Source organism: Lytechinus variegatus, chromosome 5 (genome assembly GCF_018143015.1).
Source record: "Lytechinus variegatus isolate NC3 chromosome 5, Lvar_3.0, whole genome shotgun sequence".
NCBI classification, from domain to species: Eukaryota; Metazoa; Echinodermata; class Echinoidea; order Temnopleuroida; family Toxopneustidae; genus Lytechinus; species Lytechinus variegatus.
Genome location: NC_054744.1, coordinates 18,080,673 through 18,097,422, shown reverse-complemented (window position 1 = coordinate 18,097,422; position 16,750 = coordinate 18,080,673). Strand labels below are relative to the sequence as shown.

At 37.1% G+C, this 16,750-nt stretch overlaps 1 protein-coding gene across 1 annotated transcript; it reads left to right on the top strand.

Moving 5' to 3' along the window:
• Nucleotides 1–1,106: 1,106 nt before the first annotated feature.
• Nucleotides 1,107–16,034, top strand: LOC121415621 (uromodulin-like 1). The gene is made up of 14 exons (XM_041608906.1): nt 1,107–1,345; nt 2,261–2,287; nt 2,979–3,200; nt 3,884–4,060; nt 4,741–4,917; nt 6,183–6,380; nt 7,518–7,703; nt 8,138–8,305; nt 8,615–8,817; nt 9,438–9,634; nt 10,087–10,293; nt 13,835–13,931; nt 15,106–15,301; nt 15,696–16,034. The coding sequence occupies exons 1-14, from the start codon at nt 1,297–1,299 to the stop codon at nt 15,839–15,841; spliced, it is 2,250 nt and encodes a 749-aa protein (XP_041464840.1). The 5' UTR covers nt 1,107–1,296; the 3' UTR covers nt 15,842–16,034.
• Nucleotides 16,035–16,750: the final 716 nt, after the last annotated feature.

The following is a 16,750-nucleotide window of genomic DNA, read 5'->3' as shown; positions in this document are numbered from 1 at the left end:
CCCGAGCAGAAAGCCAAGCCCTCTAAATCAACACAATTTATGATCATCCATGACGTTGCTACATTTGGTGTTTTATATTTTTTTATCCTTTTATTTGTGTTGGAAAACGAAAGAGGGAGAGAACATCAGACTAGTAAAAATATCACGGATACAGAAGTTGACATACCAACAATTCTTTGAGCGACCCTTTTTATTAACCCCGTATCCGCCTCCTATTTAAATATGCCGACCTGTTAACATAGAAGAGAAAACTTGAGATTCTGTTTACCAAACCGTACAAAAGCAAATTACTAGATGAATACATGGAATATTCAGAAGTACATATTAAACAAAATGCTACAGAATATTCAAAAACTTATAATTACTTGAAAAATGTATTTTGGCATCTAGAGCATGAATACCCTATCGCTCCACTGTCGAACAAAATGCAGGGACCAGCGATGTATTATTAGTAACATTACCACTGTATACCAAAGCAAATATTTCGAGTAAATTTCAATATTACCTTTTTTCATTACAATGAAGCAAGGGGCAAAATGATAATGTATGTTTGTGTTAGCATATTCGCTCTATAGTTAAAACAAAAATCATGCTTCAAAATCAAAATTATTGTACACATAAACTCAAAGCTCTTACGTAATTAAATTCCATAGTCTTGAACGAAGATTTACCGAATCTGGATAACGGACAATACACAAAATAAACACTGTTAGAATTGGGCAAATATTTTGAAGGTTAGAAATGCGCGGGGGGAGTGGTTGTATGAAAACATTTTGATTTTTTATTTATCAGCCATGGATTTACAATTTAATTACGGTGTGTTGTTGGTAAAATAACGCCACAGGGTTTCAGTTGACGGAGCCGTCGATTAATTAGCGCAAGAGAATTGCGTCGCCAAACACACAGAGAGCAGGAAGCAGTTGCTGCGGTAGCTGGCGGTGCTGCAATAAGAGTGTTCAGAATGAATATTGATAGAATGATAGAGCAAGTACAAGTAAATGCCATCTGAAAAGCAAATACGGCTCACGCCCATTTACCAACGGCAACGATTGTTGATTCGCCTCAAATACCACTCACTTGATTCTCTTGAACGTGATCCTGTTAAAAGAAAGTTCAAGAGTATTTCATTGCAATAGTTTCTACCCTCTTCCATTTTTCTTTGGAGGCTTACTTTGGCAGGTCGTGTATACTTGTATCCCGGTTAATTAGGGCCGAAAGACCGCTGAATCCCAAAAGTTCTGTTCCTGATTAACGTTGCTGTTCTATAATTGACTTCTGCTACAAAATTAATGAATAATGTATCGCTTATTTCTGCAGAGTGTGCTCTTAAGTGTCATATTCACCGGTAAGTAATGCAAGTGCTTTTTCCGAATCAAGCTAAAACTATTACAAAATGACTAGTCACAAAAAAATGAGAGGAAATGGTGGGAAACTGATCATTATCATGATCTCATCTTCCATCAATTTGCACAATGTTAGATTAAAGAAAGACAAGGGACTGCTCTATGGAATCGTGTGTCAAGTGAGGACTTTTTAACGTTGTTGGAATAAACTGGAACTAATGTCAAGTAACCCTCATTGAATAGTAACAACAATAAAGATTTGAATTCAATTGATTGTTTAAACCCATAATTCAAAACCCTCAAAATAGAATTTTTTAAATTTAGTAGTGGATGGGGACTGAAATATTTGAGAATTTGATTATCACCCAGGAATATGATCCCGTCGTTTATATAAACAGCTTTCTCAAACACTATAGCTGCAGTAATATTCGTTTATTGCAGTTTCCAATAAAGAAAAAAGGAAATAAAAAATCACTAGAGACATTTTTTCGGCATCACCAACTTTTCCAAAGGGTAGATAGCTCTGGGGAACCTTGTTTTATAAGCTACGCCTACATTGTTCTCTTCATCCATTTCTTTACAATATTTAAATAAAAAAAGAGTTGCCAAAAAGCTGTTATACATGTAAAGCTTTACCATGTTTACACATACATATTATGTATATACATATATCATCACGGTGGTCGGTTGTAATGATGATGCCTATATTACTTCCAATTTAAAACTTGTGAGATTTTCTGCTTCAGTCAGAATTTTGTGACTTTAATATTTAGCTTCTAAATTAATATTTAAATTACTCTATACAGAAACCCTTCATAATCACTTGTTACTGCTCGTTTAATTTTTTTGATGAATTTAAATGCACTTCGGTTTCTTCACACAAAGTATTAAATTTTTTATTCCTTTTCTCAATCTAGTGCTGGTGAAGGCAGAATGCGGAGGAGGTAAGTCCTTTCATTTGTTTCTTATTGTTTGTATTTTGCATTTTCATAATATGCAAATACCATAATCATGATAATATAGATATGTTATGAATGCGGAACGTCATATACATTTAGAAATTAAGATAAAAAAATCAACACTGAATTAAGGCTTCAAGATCATTGAGAACTGTCTCTCGACCCCGCCGAATCGTGTGTGGTTCTTACGGCGTTCTTACGACATTCTTTCAGCTGCCTTTCGGAGGGAAGGTTTTGAACGACGTTAACAAAAATTCTAAGATAAGACCATCGACCAATCTGTGAGCTTACGAACGGCCAAACAGTTTCCGAACGCTTGTTTGATGAAGACTCGTAGCCTCAACATGCATAACTAAACGTAATGTGATTAAATTGACTAATCTAGATGATCACTATGAATTAAGCTTATTTTGCATTCATTTCTTTGTAAGCACAACTTTGTAATTAGATGTTACCAACCTTATTTTCTTTAAGTGATACTTTCGATTACCATGTTTATTATGTTTAAGATACACATATTTATCTTGGAAAATCATTTCGATCAAAAACGGATTCAGCCCCTTTGAATTTGAGATCTCCAATATATATTTGTTATGAACACATAAACATGCAAAAAAAATAGTTTCCCCAATAAGCAGGCAGAAACTAAGCTCGACCTTGCTAACCACAATCACAGATCTAACAGCTTGCGATACTGCACTGTTTGCAAGATACCCCGTTGAAGGTCATGCAGACGCAGGAACCGTCACGTTCAGTCAAGAAGGATGTGTAGCTGCAGGCGTAAGCCTTTCAGTTACCTGTTCATGTACTCAACAAGGTCTGGATTCATTCGACTGTGAAAGTGGAACCTGGGCTTCAGGTGGATCTCAGATTCCCAACCCCACTATCGTTTGTTTCGGTAAGTTGACAGCTTTAAAATTTCTGCTTGTTTATGAAAATAACTGTATTCATCCTCCTATTTATGTATTTAATATTATAAGTCACTGTAAACATCTCAATAACATAAGTTTATTACAATGACATTGATAAAGTTGATTCTTATAAGTTTGGGCATTGGGTATAGATTGTCATGTTTTATTATATATGGGCTAGTGTTATTTAATTTATGAAAATCTTTAATTTGCCAGGTGCATAAACTTTGATAAAGAAAAACAATGTTGCAATATCATGCGTTACAATTGCCACACAGGTGTGTTAAAAAATACCTCTTATGTAACACTTGACCTCTTGTTTTAAAACGATTACTGCTTCTAACTAAACTTGTTTAATCTAACCCAGACCTGTTCATATGTCAAACCAAGATATGCATATTTCGTTTCATTTAGGTTTAAGATGGTATTTAGGTTAATCAAGTTGACATGACATATTTGGTATTTTTTGTTACAACTTTTATTTTGTAGTGAAACCCTTATTTCCAATTAGTTATTTTTTTTTGGGGGGGGTTGCTTGAAAAATTTACATCAGAACACCAATAACTTAGTAAATAAATCGACCGTCGCTGGGTACGGTCTCTGCGACCGTATCCAGCGACCGTACCTTGGTGTGGAAGCAGTATAACATTCTCTCTCTCTCTCTTTGAAGCTGCTTGTCAATGCCCTGAACCTATGGCCCCCACCAATGGTTACATCGTCGGTAATGACTACAATCTCTTCAAGACAATCAGTTATATCTGCAATGACACATACAGAAGAATTGGAGCCAGTCAAGCCTCATGCCAGCAGGATGGGACATGGAGTCAACAACCACCGGAATGCAAAGGTATTAATTGCACACGATGAGCTATTTTCATGAACAGGGTTTCAGTCTATATGAATCCAGGATGGATTTTTAACTTACACCAAGTGTTGTTACGTTTCAAGCTTTGCTTTTGTGACGACCCTTGCAACCGTCCTAGTTATTTCGTAACAGAAAATACCACTTAACATTTTTCATTTATGTAAGATATATTTGATGATTTACATACAAAACTATTGTTCATTATCTTGATGTCAAATTTCAGATATGTATTTTCTTGTTCAGAATTTTGTTATGAAAAATGTTGCAAAAACCGATAAATGAAATGAAGAAAAGGAACATGTATTTTGTGACATTTCGGAAGTATTCGTACGATTTTTGGCGCATTTTAAGCTCTCTTTAACTATCTCAGATAAAATGTAACTGTCGTATTTGTAATATATTGTCATCCATGGCAGTAGCTTACAATGTTGTAACGCTTTATTTTAGACTTTTCGTGAAATCTTGACTGCCCACTTTCTCAGATCAACTTTGTATAACTGTGACCTTGAGTCCATGGCATCCTTCTACATGTAGGACAGACGATACCAAATACTAAATTGTACATTCTTGTATCACGGTGCTTTAAAGGTGAGTCATTCTAGTTATGACATTGCCATTCGCTCTGAAGATTGGCTAATCAAGTTTTGCCTGATTTAATGCAGCCCCATGCGCTAGACCAGATGTCAACGCAACGGTGACTCTTTCTAATCCAGACGGCCCTTACAACGACGGCGATACTTTGAATTTTGAATGCGACCTCACCACCACAACCATGATAGGAACCGATACCGCAACGTGTAGAGATGGATCGTGGGACCCGTCCCCTCCCTCCTGCTATTGTAAGTGTTTTTAATGTGTTTATTATCTTTAAGATTTTGTTACTTGCCTTTCATAGTATTCGTGGATCAGCACCACAACACAGCCTTTCATTTACCAATCACTACAGACCAGGCAGATCTTTGCGCTCATCCACCTCTGGCTTACTTGTCATTCCGAAAGTTTCAAAAACTTGGGGGGAAAGATCATTTGCTTTTGCATGCCCTACTATGTGGAATAGCCTTCATGAAGACATAAAAAATGTACCTCTGTCTAAACTTTCAAAAATCTTCTAAAAACTTTGCTATTTAACTCTTAGCTCTTTATGCGCCTTGAGCTCTCTACAGAGTGGATTTGGCGCTTTATTATTTTCTTTATTATAGTCTCATTATTATCATTATGATTATTTATTAAATCAAACGGTCAATTATGGCTTAATTTGATTTGGGATGATAACGTAAGCCTTTGAAACAAAATATATCCGTTCATATGTTGTGCGAAAAAATAAGTATTAAAGCCCCCCCCCCCAAAAAAATAATAATAAAATAAATAAATAAATAAATAAAATAGATAAAATAGATAAAAAAAATAGACAAACAATTTTCCCGTAAACCGAATGACCGTAGTAAAACACGTCAACTTTCTATTCAAATCTGACGATAAAACTGTGCCGACCAATTTTAATTCTCATTATTTTTCTGTTATTATTCATCTAAAAAAAACATTTATTTGTTACTAAAAACTTACATAGGGCGCGGTAAAACATAGGCCGTATTGTGAGCAGAGAACAATGATGTACCCTGACACACTCTCGATTTCCCATTACGTTAATCATGTAGTTTTATGAAATGCAAGGTGTTAATGATAAAAAATATTTTTATTTACCCAAGGTATCCACCTTAGCGCTGGATCGAAACGGGCGTGGCATTTAAATTGTTTTGGAGACCACTAAGAAAATGGTACTTCAAAACAAAACATCATACAGCCACATACACCCACACACACGCACCAAAATTGGGTGTGCAAATATCCTCTTACGCACCTACAATCCCCCAAACATCCCATCTTGTTGACGCTTTTTGCAATGTTTTGTACCCAAATACACACTCGTATATACCCGTTCATCCATACAAATACACCCACCCATACCAACGCACAAACGAATTAATAAACATGATAAAGGTTGCATTTTCGTCACGGACAATGATATTTGCTTTAGATTGGGTGACTTTCATGAAAATAGAGTATAATCTAGTTTATCGATTTGATTTTTTAATACATTAAACAGTTAAATGCACCATACCCGAGACCACAACAGCCACCCTTGGAAATGGACAAACGTCGGGATCAGTCGTAGATCATGAAACTATGATTGACTTCCAATGCAACGAAGGGCGACACTACAATGATATCGTCATCGGCGATACTACTGGTTCCCAAACATGTAACAATGGCGAGTTCCCGAGCCCATTCGCTACATGTTACGGTAAGTGAAAGAGCATTAAAATTTAAATTAAGAACGAATGTATTACGTGCATGACAGTATTTTGTATTAATTTTGTCTCTCCTTGATTATGTATATTTGTAATTTGTATATTTGCATGTAAACAAAATGAATTTCCATTAAGTTGGACAATAAAACATTATATTATTGAAATGCAATGAAGGTGAACTGGTAAAATACTTCTTTTTAAAAAGAGTGATCTGAGTCACTGTAAATTTAATAAAGTAATTAATGCTAAATTTTTTTTTATAATGTTACGGTTTAACTGATATGAAACAAAGCAGAGAAGAAATACTTTCTTTATTCAACATGCAGCGAAATTTAGGTTCATTGTCTGAAATACCCATTACATTTTCTTATGACAGCAGATGGCTAATGAGCAAAACAAATCTTGAGCGAGCAAGAAATAGCTAACGTAGCAAAAGCTCAAGAAAGAAGCGAGTAATCGAAGCGAGGGAGCAAATTAAAAGCCTATTCAATACAAAAATATAATTTGTGATAAATTTTGACATAACATTCAGAGTGAACCATGATATTGTCTTATTCGCCTCCATTTTTCTGTTCGTCCTCTCTTATTTTATGTTTATTTATGTGGGGGGGGGGGTAGTTGTGGCTTCCTATAGGTCCCTCGTCTTTACGCCATTGATGCATGACATGAGTGTGAACATACATGCTTGTGTGAATAATTATGATTATTTACAAATTAACTATTAGGACCTTGGTACCAATGGGAACATGGGTAGGATCAGGTAATGAAAAGCGAACCGTGTTATGAAAATAATGGTAATAATGATGATAATCATGATAAAAATAGATAACTAAAAATATAACGTAATAGAATGCAATTATGATTACAAAACAAAGCGAAAACATAAAAAGAAGAACACCAGTATTCATGATAATTATTGTTTTAGATAATTGTGGAACTTGAATAATACAGAAAGACGAAAACAAAAAAGAAAGTGAAAAAGAAGAAGAAAGAAAGAAAGAAAGAAGAAGAAGTATGAGGAGGAGGAGGAGGGAACCAACATAAAATGAAACAGGAATAAAAAAAAATATTGAAGTATACATCATCCAAGTAATAAGAGTGCATATTTGTGTTATTTATATGATACCCAGCAAATTGCACAGCAGCTGACCTTACCGCTCCAGCTTTTGCTCAGATAGAACCAGATTCACCGACCTACTATGACAAGACAACCGTTCAATTCTCCTGTGAGTCCGGGGTCTTGTCAGTGCCCATTGCGACTGGTACTTGCCAGGACGGCACGTGGAACGTTCCAAGTTTTGAGTGTGTCCAACCACGTGAGTATCATTTAGATAAGTTGAGAGGTCAGATCACAATTAATGAACATCAATAATCATAGCAGTTCTACTCGTATAACATCCCATTATTATTTTGTACCAATTGAGTATACGACTGTAAAACCAGTAATCCTGGCCAAATTGAATTAAACATAATAATTATTGCCAATCTTTGGTGTAATTTGCAATGAATATCCCGGTATACCACTCCAAAAAACATGCTTGTAATAGATGAATAAATAGACAGTACTGATAAGACAATCACACTCGCCAAAAAACTTTTTTATTTTCTGGAAATGAAATATCATGGACTTGTGTCGTCCTTGAATTAACTACTTACAGAAAATGAGAAAAAGCATGGGGCCAACGGTGATTTATTATAATTAAGTGATGCTAATAGTTTATCCGTCTTGTCTCTCCTTAAAAAAATACAGTGAATTGTTCCGATCCCGGTTCCCCAACCAATGGTAGAGCAAATGAAAACGACTTTAGCCATGGTGCAGAGGTGTCTTTTACATGCAACGCTAATTTTACATTGGTGGGGCAGTCAAGTATAAGCTGTAACAACGGATCATGGAGCGGGAACGTGCCGACTTGTAACGGTAGGACTTGGAATCCTTTGACTGCTTTGTCGTGATATCAGCTCTAGACTCTCACAGTTCATGATTATCGTCTTGTTACCATAATAGAAAGTTTACGATATAGGCCCTACATTACGATACGAACGTTCGTGAGAATGTTAAATACTACAATATAGAATTGAATAAATTATCATCTACTGGTAAAATATCAAGGCCAATGCTCGAAAAGGACCTTCCAGCTAGTGATTACCTACAGTAGGCTTCTTCTCATTTTCCCACTTTGAAAACAAGAAATGACAGAAATGTATTATCGCTTATTCCCTGTTATAGAGAATCCTGATCCAGTAACCAACAGGAGCGTTAGTCTAGAGTGCAGGAGTGATTCCATCCGTGTCACCATTGAACGCTCTATTTTGCCTGACCTAGCAGGAGATGTCATCAGATTTGAAAACGACCCGAATTGTACTGGTGTCATTGATGGAGACTACCTCGTTTTCACCACTATGTTTGACCAGTGTGGAACCACTAAAGAGGTAAGTATTAAAAAAAAGTTTGATATTGATGACGAGAATGGATTACCATTACTGTGACGGGGGATAATTACCACGATTACTGGGAATAATGATGGTAATTAATGCCTAACGTCTCCAAACATGCCTAATTCGGGAAATCATCATTGCCATATCTCTCTTTATTTTGTTTTTGATATTGCATTTGGAATTCCATTATTTCATATATTTTTAGTTAAGACTAGAACAGTCACTGTTCCTTGCTCTTTTGGCAGCGTTGACATGTTTATGTTTTTGAAGGAACCCATGGACATGGCAATGCATGGAGTTTTTCATACAACGTAATTTAGTGCCATTATGCTGTCGATAAAATAAGAAACGCTTCAGTTTAATACTCAAACACGCACACTATTATGACATTTTAAATTGTTCAGGGTACTGAATGGCGAATACTTTTTTGCGATAAATTCTTCGCAAGTCTTTCTGAAAGACGTTCATAGAGTTAAATACCCTCTAGGAAGACGTTCCAGAGCTGGTTTCTAACTTATGGTTTCAGCTGACCACTCTTGGTGCACCAATAACTATTATCAAAATGATATGACTGCTAGATCTAATGTTGGTGTAATCCTTCTCCGAATTTGTAGGAAGACGGTGATTTAGACGTATACAAGAACCGCATCGTAAATGGGAAAAACAGCGGTAACGTTGTTTCGCGTGATATCACAGTATCATTCCCAATAACTTGCTTCTATGAGCGAGTCCATCGCCTGGAATATGGTTACTCTGCTAGTGGCAGCGCGGGGGTTGTTCAGCAGGCTCTCGAAGAGACGGGCTCGTACAGGTAAGACTAGGATCGCCAAAAACTGTTGATACTGGCTAAAGGCCAAGGGAAATGGATTATTATACAAGAGAGAAAGAGAGAGAGAGAGAGAGAAGTGGTGTCTTAAAGACAGTGGCGGTGATATCGTAATTTCTGTTTGGTCGAGGGATGAGTGGTGACTCTTTCCCATAGTGCTCTTTACATATTAAATTTTAGGGAAGGGCCCATCCAATTCACCCCCCCCCCCCGTCCTCTGGGATCGTCGCCATGTCATCTTATTTTCAGGGTCCACTTTGAATATCTATTCAAATTCATCCAACATTGAGGGGTTTCAGCTAGGCCTTGACGTCACATAACAGGGCGGTGCATCCATTTTCTTTTGTGAGTTTTTTTTTTAAGAATCGTGGAGTCTCTTTCTATATATGTGCAGGTTAAACATACTATTTTATTCTCCTTTTCCCCTTTGTCTAAAGTGCAACGTTCGACTTTGCGATGTATACCGACGACACTTTTACGACAAAAGCGGATTCTTCTGCCACTAACGTACCCGTTAACCAGAGAGCTTACTTCGGTGTAGAAGCCACGACCGCTGCCGATCAACGGATCGTCATCGACTCATGCTGGACGACACCAACGAATAACCCCGATGATAGTAGGCGTTACAATTTGATATCGGATGGGTGAGTTTGTTCGTATTTACGGTTAAATAGAAGTTTTAAGTCTTGTGCAGTCAATGTTAATGCTGCAAGGTGCAACACAAGTCGAGAGACCCTTCGGAAATTGATACCACTGACTGCGAATTACTAGTCCTGAGGGGCAAAGTATTAAGAAACCCCCTTCAATTGCTCGGAATTGCAAATATTGCATCCAAGAGTAGTTAAGTAAGAAAAACCATGCTCACATCAAGTCGGTTCTAATGAAAAAATAATAAAGCGACATACAAGATTTGGCGAAAATCAATCAAAATTAATAAGGAGTGATATTTTTAGGTTCCGTCTTATGTGAGATTCGCACAAACCATAATATTTCATGTAATTAACATTTTTATAAGAACATAAATTTATTTTACACTGTGCATTCGAACACCTTATTTCAATCACGGATATACAAGAAAATTATTTTCACGAACCATCCAAAAAGAGGATTATATGTCCGAATGTTACACCATCTCTGAGAATCAAAACCTGAACGCGGAGAGAGGTTGTAGATCGGTTGTCTTTCGCGAACTTCTATGGAGAGCAATTGTTTTTCCTGATAGTCATCTCTCAACTACCGCATTATCATTGCCAAGTGAACTTGAACTTTATCACAATTTTCTCGCCGCATGGCGGGCGAGTGTATTACATGTACATGAATAATCCGGACGTACATGGTGTGGACGTATATATAGTTGATGTTGATCTTGAGAAGACGTAGATGTGGTGTGCTTATATGAAATAGACATACATGCAGTGGACGTAGAGGAAGTTGACATAGGAATAGTGGACACAATAATAGATGTAGTGGACAAAGATGTAGTGGCCATAGATGTAGTGGACATAGATGTAGTGGACGTAGATGTAGTGGACGTAGATGTAGTAGACGTAGATGTAGTGGACACAGATGTAATGGACATAGATGTAGTGGACGTAGATGTAGTGGACGTAGATGTAGTGGACGTAGATGTAGTGGACGTAGATGTAGTGGACACGGATGTAGTGGACATACATGTAGATGTAGTGGACATAGATGTAATGGACGTAGATGTAGTGGACGTAGATGTAATGGACATAGATGTAGTGGACGTAGATGTAGTGGACGTAGATGTAGTGGACACAGATGTAGTGGACACGGATGTAGTGGACATAGATGTAGTGGACGTAGATGTAGTGGACGTAGATGTAGTGGACATATATGTAGATGTAGTGGCCATAGATGTTGTAGACACAGATGTAGTGGACATAGATGTAGTGGACATAGATGTAGTGGACATAGATGCAGTGGACGTAGATGTTGTGGACACAGATGTAGTGGCCATAGATGTTGTGGACACAGATGTAGTGGACATAGATGTATTGGACAAAGATGTAGTGAACATACATATAGTAGACGTAGATGTAGTGGACGTAGATGTAGTGGACACAGATGTAGTGGACATAGATGTAGTGGACGTAGATGTAGTGGACATATTGTAGATGTAGTGGCCATAGATGTTGTGGACGTAGATGTAGTGGACATAGATGTAGTGGAAGTAGATGTAGTGGACATATATGTAATGGACATAGGCCTAGGTGCAGTGGACAGATGTAGTAGCGATAGATGCAGTGGAAACAGATGTAGTGGTTTTAATGTAGTGGACATAGATGTAGTGGACATAGATGTAGTGGACATAGATGTAGTGGACATAAATGTAGTGGACGTATATGTAGTGGACGTAGATGTAGTGGACGTAGATTTAATGGACATAGATGTAGTGGACGTAGATGTAGTGGACGTAGATGTAGTGGACACAGATGTAGTGGACACAGATGTAGTGGACACAGATGTAGTGGACATAGATGTAGTGGACATAGATGTAGTGGACACAGATGTAGTGGTTCTAATGTAGTAGACGTAGATGTAGTGGACACAGATGTAGTGGACACAGATGTAGTGGTTCTAATGTAGTAGACGTAGGTGTAGTGGACACAGATGTAGTGGACACAGATGTAGTGGACACAGATGTAGTGGACATAGATGTAGTGGACATAGATGTAGTGGACATAGATGTAGTGGACGTAGATGTAGTGGACGTAGATGTAGTGGACACAGATGTAGTGGACGTAGATGTAGTGGACGTAGATGTAGTGGACGTAGATGTAGTGGACGTAGATGTAGTGGACACAGATGTAGTGGACACAGATGTAGTGGTTCTAATGTAGTAGACGTAGATGCAGTGGACACAGATGTAGTGGACATAGATGTAGTGGACATAGATGTAGTGGACGTAGATGTAGTGGACGTAGATGTAGTGGACGTAGATGTAGTGGACGTAGATGTAGTGGACACAGATGTAGTGGACGTATATGTAGTGGACATAGATGCAGTGGACATAGATGTGGTGGACGTAGATGAAGTGGACATATATGTAATGGACATAGGCCTAGGTGCAGTGGACAGATGAAGTGGCCATAGATGTAGTGGACGTAGATGTAGTGGACGTAGATGTAGTGGACATATATGTAATGGGCGTAGATATAGTGGTCGTAGATGTAGTGGACGGAGATGCAGTGGACGTAGATGAAGTGGACGTAGATGTAGTGGACGTAGATGTAGTGGACGTAGATGTAGTGGACATAGATGTAGTATACGTAGATGTAGTAGACGTAGATGTAGTAGACGTAGATGTAGTAGACGTAGAAGTAGTGGACGTAGATGTAGTGGACGTAGATGTAGTGGACGTAGATGTAATGAACGTACATGCAGTGGACGTAGATGTAGTGGACAGATCTAGTGGACGTATTAAAGATGTAGTGGACATAAGTGTAGTAGATGGAGATGTAGTGGATAGAGTTTTAGTGGACCTTAGTTGCAGCGAACCAATAAATGATGGACGCAGATTTAAAAGTAGTTGAAGTAGATACAATCAATTTATCTGAAATATTAAAAAAATGTATTGGCAACTCGACTTACTGGTTAACATGTTTAAATCTACATGTACTATGTTCTTCTTCAAAAGTTAGGGGAATCCTCTATAGACCACTATTCTTACCCGGCAGTGGGATAAGTTTATTTTCGTCAGAGACTACATCTCGGCGACTAGCAATTATGATGCGGTAAATTTCCTGCATGCTTATAAGGAATACTGCTTCGATAATTCTATTCCTAGTTTTCAGATGCACTGTCATGCAATTACCATGACTATATACATTCCCAATCAATGATTACGATCGGTGCCGAATTGTAACGAGACATTGCGATACACCTAAGATCAATTGAAAAGGCTGAAGAAATGTTTTTGAAACGTTATTTGAAACGAAATCGTGATAAATGAAGAGCCCATTTTTATAACGATTTCACGTTAATGGCAACGTTATCCTTCTGTGATTTCAGCAACCATGGCAACGATAACCGTTACGGTAAATTTACAATAATCACAAGTCTTATGAAAAAAGGCACTCGAAGTTGTATCGCACAACATGTTCTCATGGTCGTAAATCATACGTTTATTTTTTTCTTTCCATTTTTTAATCAACAATTAAGGTGTGTGGTAGAACAGACAGTTATGCGCCATGATCTAGGGATGAATGGGCTAGCTGCATTCAGTCTCTCGGGATTTACCTACATCGATACTACTCAGGTTGGTTGTTAAATCATTCATGGTGATAATAATACAGAAAAAAAATAAATACCAATGAAGTTAAAAAACAACTTCTCAATCACACTTGATGGTGATTATATTAATCAAGTTCGAAAATACACCGAGCTGCAGCTACGATCGCTACGCTTATTATCCCGTTGCAAGTGGAGTGCCATTTTCTGTACTCTGCTACAATTCTGCAGTGGAATAACTAAGAGTCAAATTCAGACGAAACAACATTATAATGTTACAGGCAAGAAAATTGAGAAATCCTGCTGGGTATTATTATCATCTCCATAGCTTTACTTTGTTTAAAAAAGGTTTTAAATAATAGTTCAATGTGAAAGGTTTTATTCATATGGGCCAAGGTATGGAAATATGTGGCTTAAAGTGACTGATATCTACAGATTTTGGTGACACTGAATTTCTTATGCATTTCTCCGTTTTAGCGGACCACCGAAAAAAATGCGGGCGGTCACCGGTTAAAAAAAAACCCCGTAAGAACTAAATCCTTAGAAGAATAATACCAATAATGATTATGAAGGTGTCAACTGATGATAGTGATGATTACAATTATGATAATAACGACTATGATGATGATGATTAGAATGAAAATAATAGATAATTTGATAATCAGTTGATTATTCTTTTTTTTCATTCTTAAACATAGTTGTTGATGGTTAACAGTTTAACAGCCCCATGGACTTCATTTACCAAGCTTTAACTAAAACGAATTTTAGCACCTCCAACATGTTCAAGCACTTCAGATTAAAAAAAGGACAATAAAATAATAATAATAATAATAATAATATGCAATTTCTTATATAGCGCTTAATACAAATGTTTCTAAGCGCTGCATACTATTACCCCGGCTTTAGCACGGCTACCCTGATCGGGCGCATCAAGCATTAAAGGAATTCCTTCCTACCGGGTACCCATTTACTACACCTGGGTCGAGAGTGGCAAATGTAGATAAACGCCTTGCCAAAGGACGCTACTGCTGTGATGGGATTTGAACCCCGGACCTTGTGGTTCACAGTCCGGAGACTTATCCACTGAGCCACAGCACCAATAAAAGGCGAAAAGGGGAAAAGAAAGAAGCTTGTGCAAACTCAAAAAGATACAATTTGACGTCTTTCTTTTTATCTTTCTCTCCCTCTCTCTCTCCTGACAGATCTATCTCTACTGCGAGGTTGCTATCTGTTTAGATAGCGACACGAGTGGTGAGTGTGCACCTTGTGGAAACCAGGCCCGCCGGAGGAGAGGGGTCAACTCGGGACATCTGAAGGATCTGTCGGTTGGACCAGTGCGCTGGGTCAAGCAAGACACGGATGAATTGATGGATACTGGGATGGCTGTGAATAATGATGGTAAGTTAGTAATAAATAATGATCATCATAATCATTATATTATTACTATTATTATTATTGTTGTTAATATTATTGTTGTTGTTCTTATTGTAGTTGTAATCATTATTAATTATTATTATTAGTAATAGTATTATCATTGTTGTTATTATAAATATCATTTAAAGATCGTATTATCCAATTCACCTTGGAAAGTATGAAGTTGAAGATATTTATATTATTCGCAATACTTATGATTATTATTATGATAAAATACATGATGTTCAAAAGAAAAAAATAGTGATGAAATTAATGATACTTTTAAATCTAACAACAATATTTTCCCTGTTTCACACATAGGCACTTATAATTTCCCTCTTTCTCAATTTACCATATCCACCTGGGTTTTTTTTTTCAGAAGCTCGAGAGGAGGGCTCAGTTGGCGAGAACGCCCGACCCTGGATGACAGCAGTGGTTGTCATGGCAACTGTTATGGTCATGATGTTTGTGGCGATTGTAGTACTAGTGAGGAATAACAGAAGACAGAGCTCCCGCTTCAACTAACGGCATGCAGTTGATATGACCATAGCCGTACATAGTGGGGGGGGGGGGAATTGGGAATGGGAGCAATCCCTCCTCCGGAAATAAAACTACTCTTTAAACAGTTCAGCAACAAATAAGTTCATGTGCAGGGCGCAATGGATCCTTCTTGATCCAATTGAATACTCACAAATCGAATTTAAGGAAAGTCCAATCGCCTCGCATACTTATGTCACGATCATTACAATCTTCCATAGAAAAATATTTTGTATATGACCATAGTGACAGTCAAACTTATTATAAAAATTCTATGACAGAGAAAAAGATTATTTCCCAATCAATTTGTTGGTTGAAATTAGGGATTTGTTATACTTTTCTTCAACTCAGTATCTGGATAGCCTTATCATACAAACTTTTATCTCGTCCTCAACTTTCTATAAAAAAGTGATTTCATTTGACATTATATCGAAACAATTTAATACTGAAAATGTTAAAGTTGACTACAAAATTTAACTCCAGTACTGATATGAATGTACATAGCAATGTAGTAGTGTTTAACAATATCCTAGTTTAATGTTCCTTTTTATTTGATATGTTTCTATTTTCATGTCAAATGAATAATTGATATAATCTATGTAAATTGATTAAATTTTTATGCAAAATCTTATTTTTTTCCATTGATTTGACATATTATGATACCATTACTGAATGCATGTTCTAAGCGTGATGTAATCTAATCGATATGTAGGACTATGAAGTGCGACCCCCTCCAAACATGATCAGACGTTGCAAAAAAAACCCAGAAGAATCTTTGATTAGGGGTCACACGGGCCTAATTACAACTGGCAGGCAAAAAATATTCATTCGACCCAACTTCTTTTCTCCAAAGTGGAAAGATACATCACCACTATGTATGGAACTAAATTCTTATGG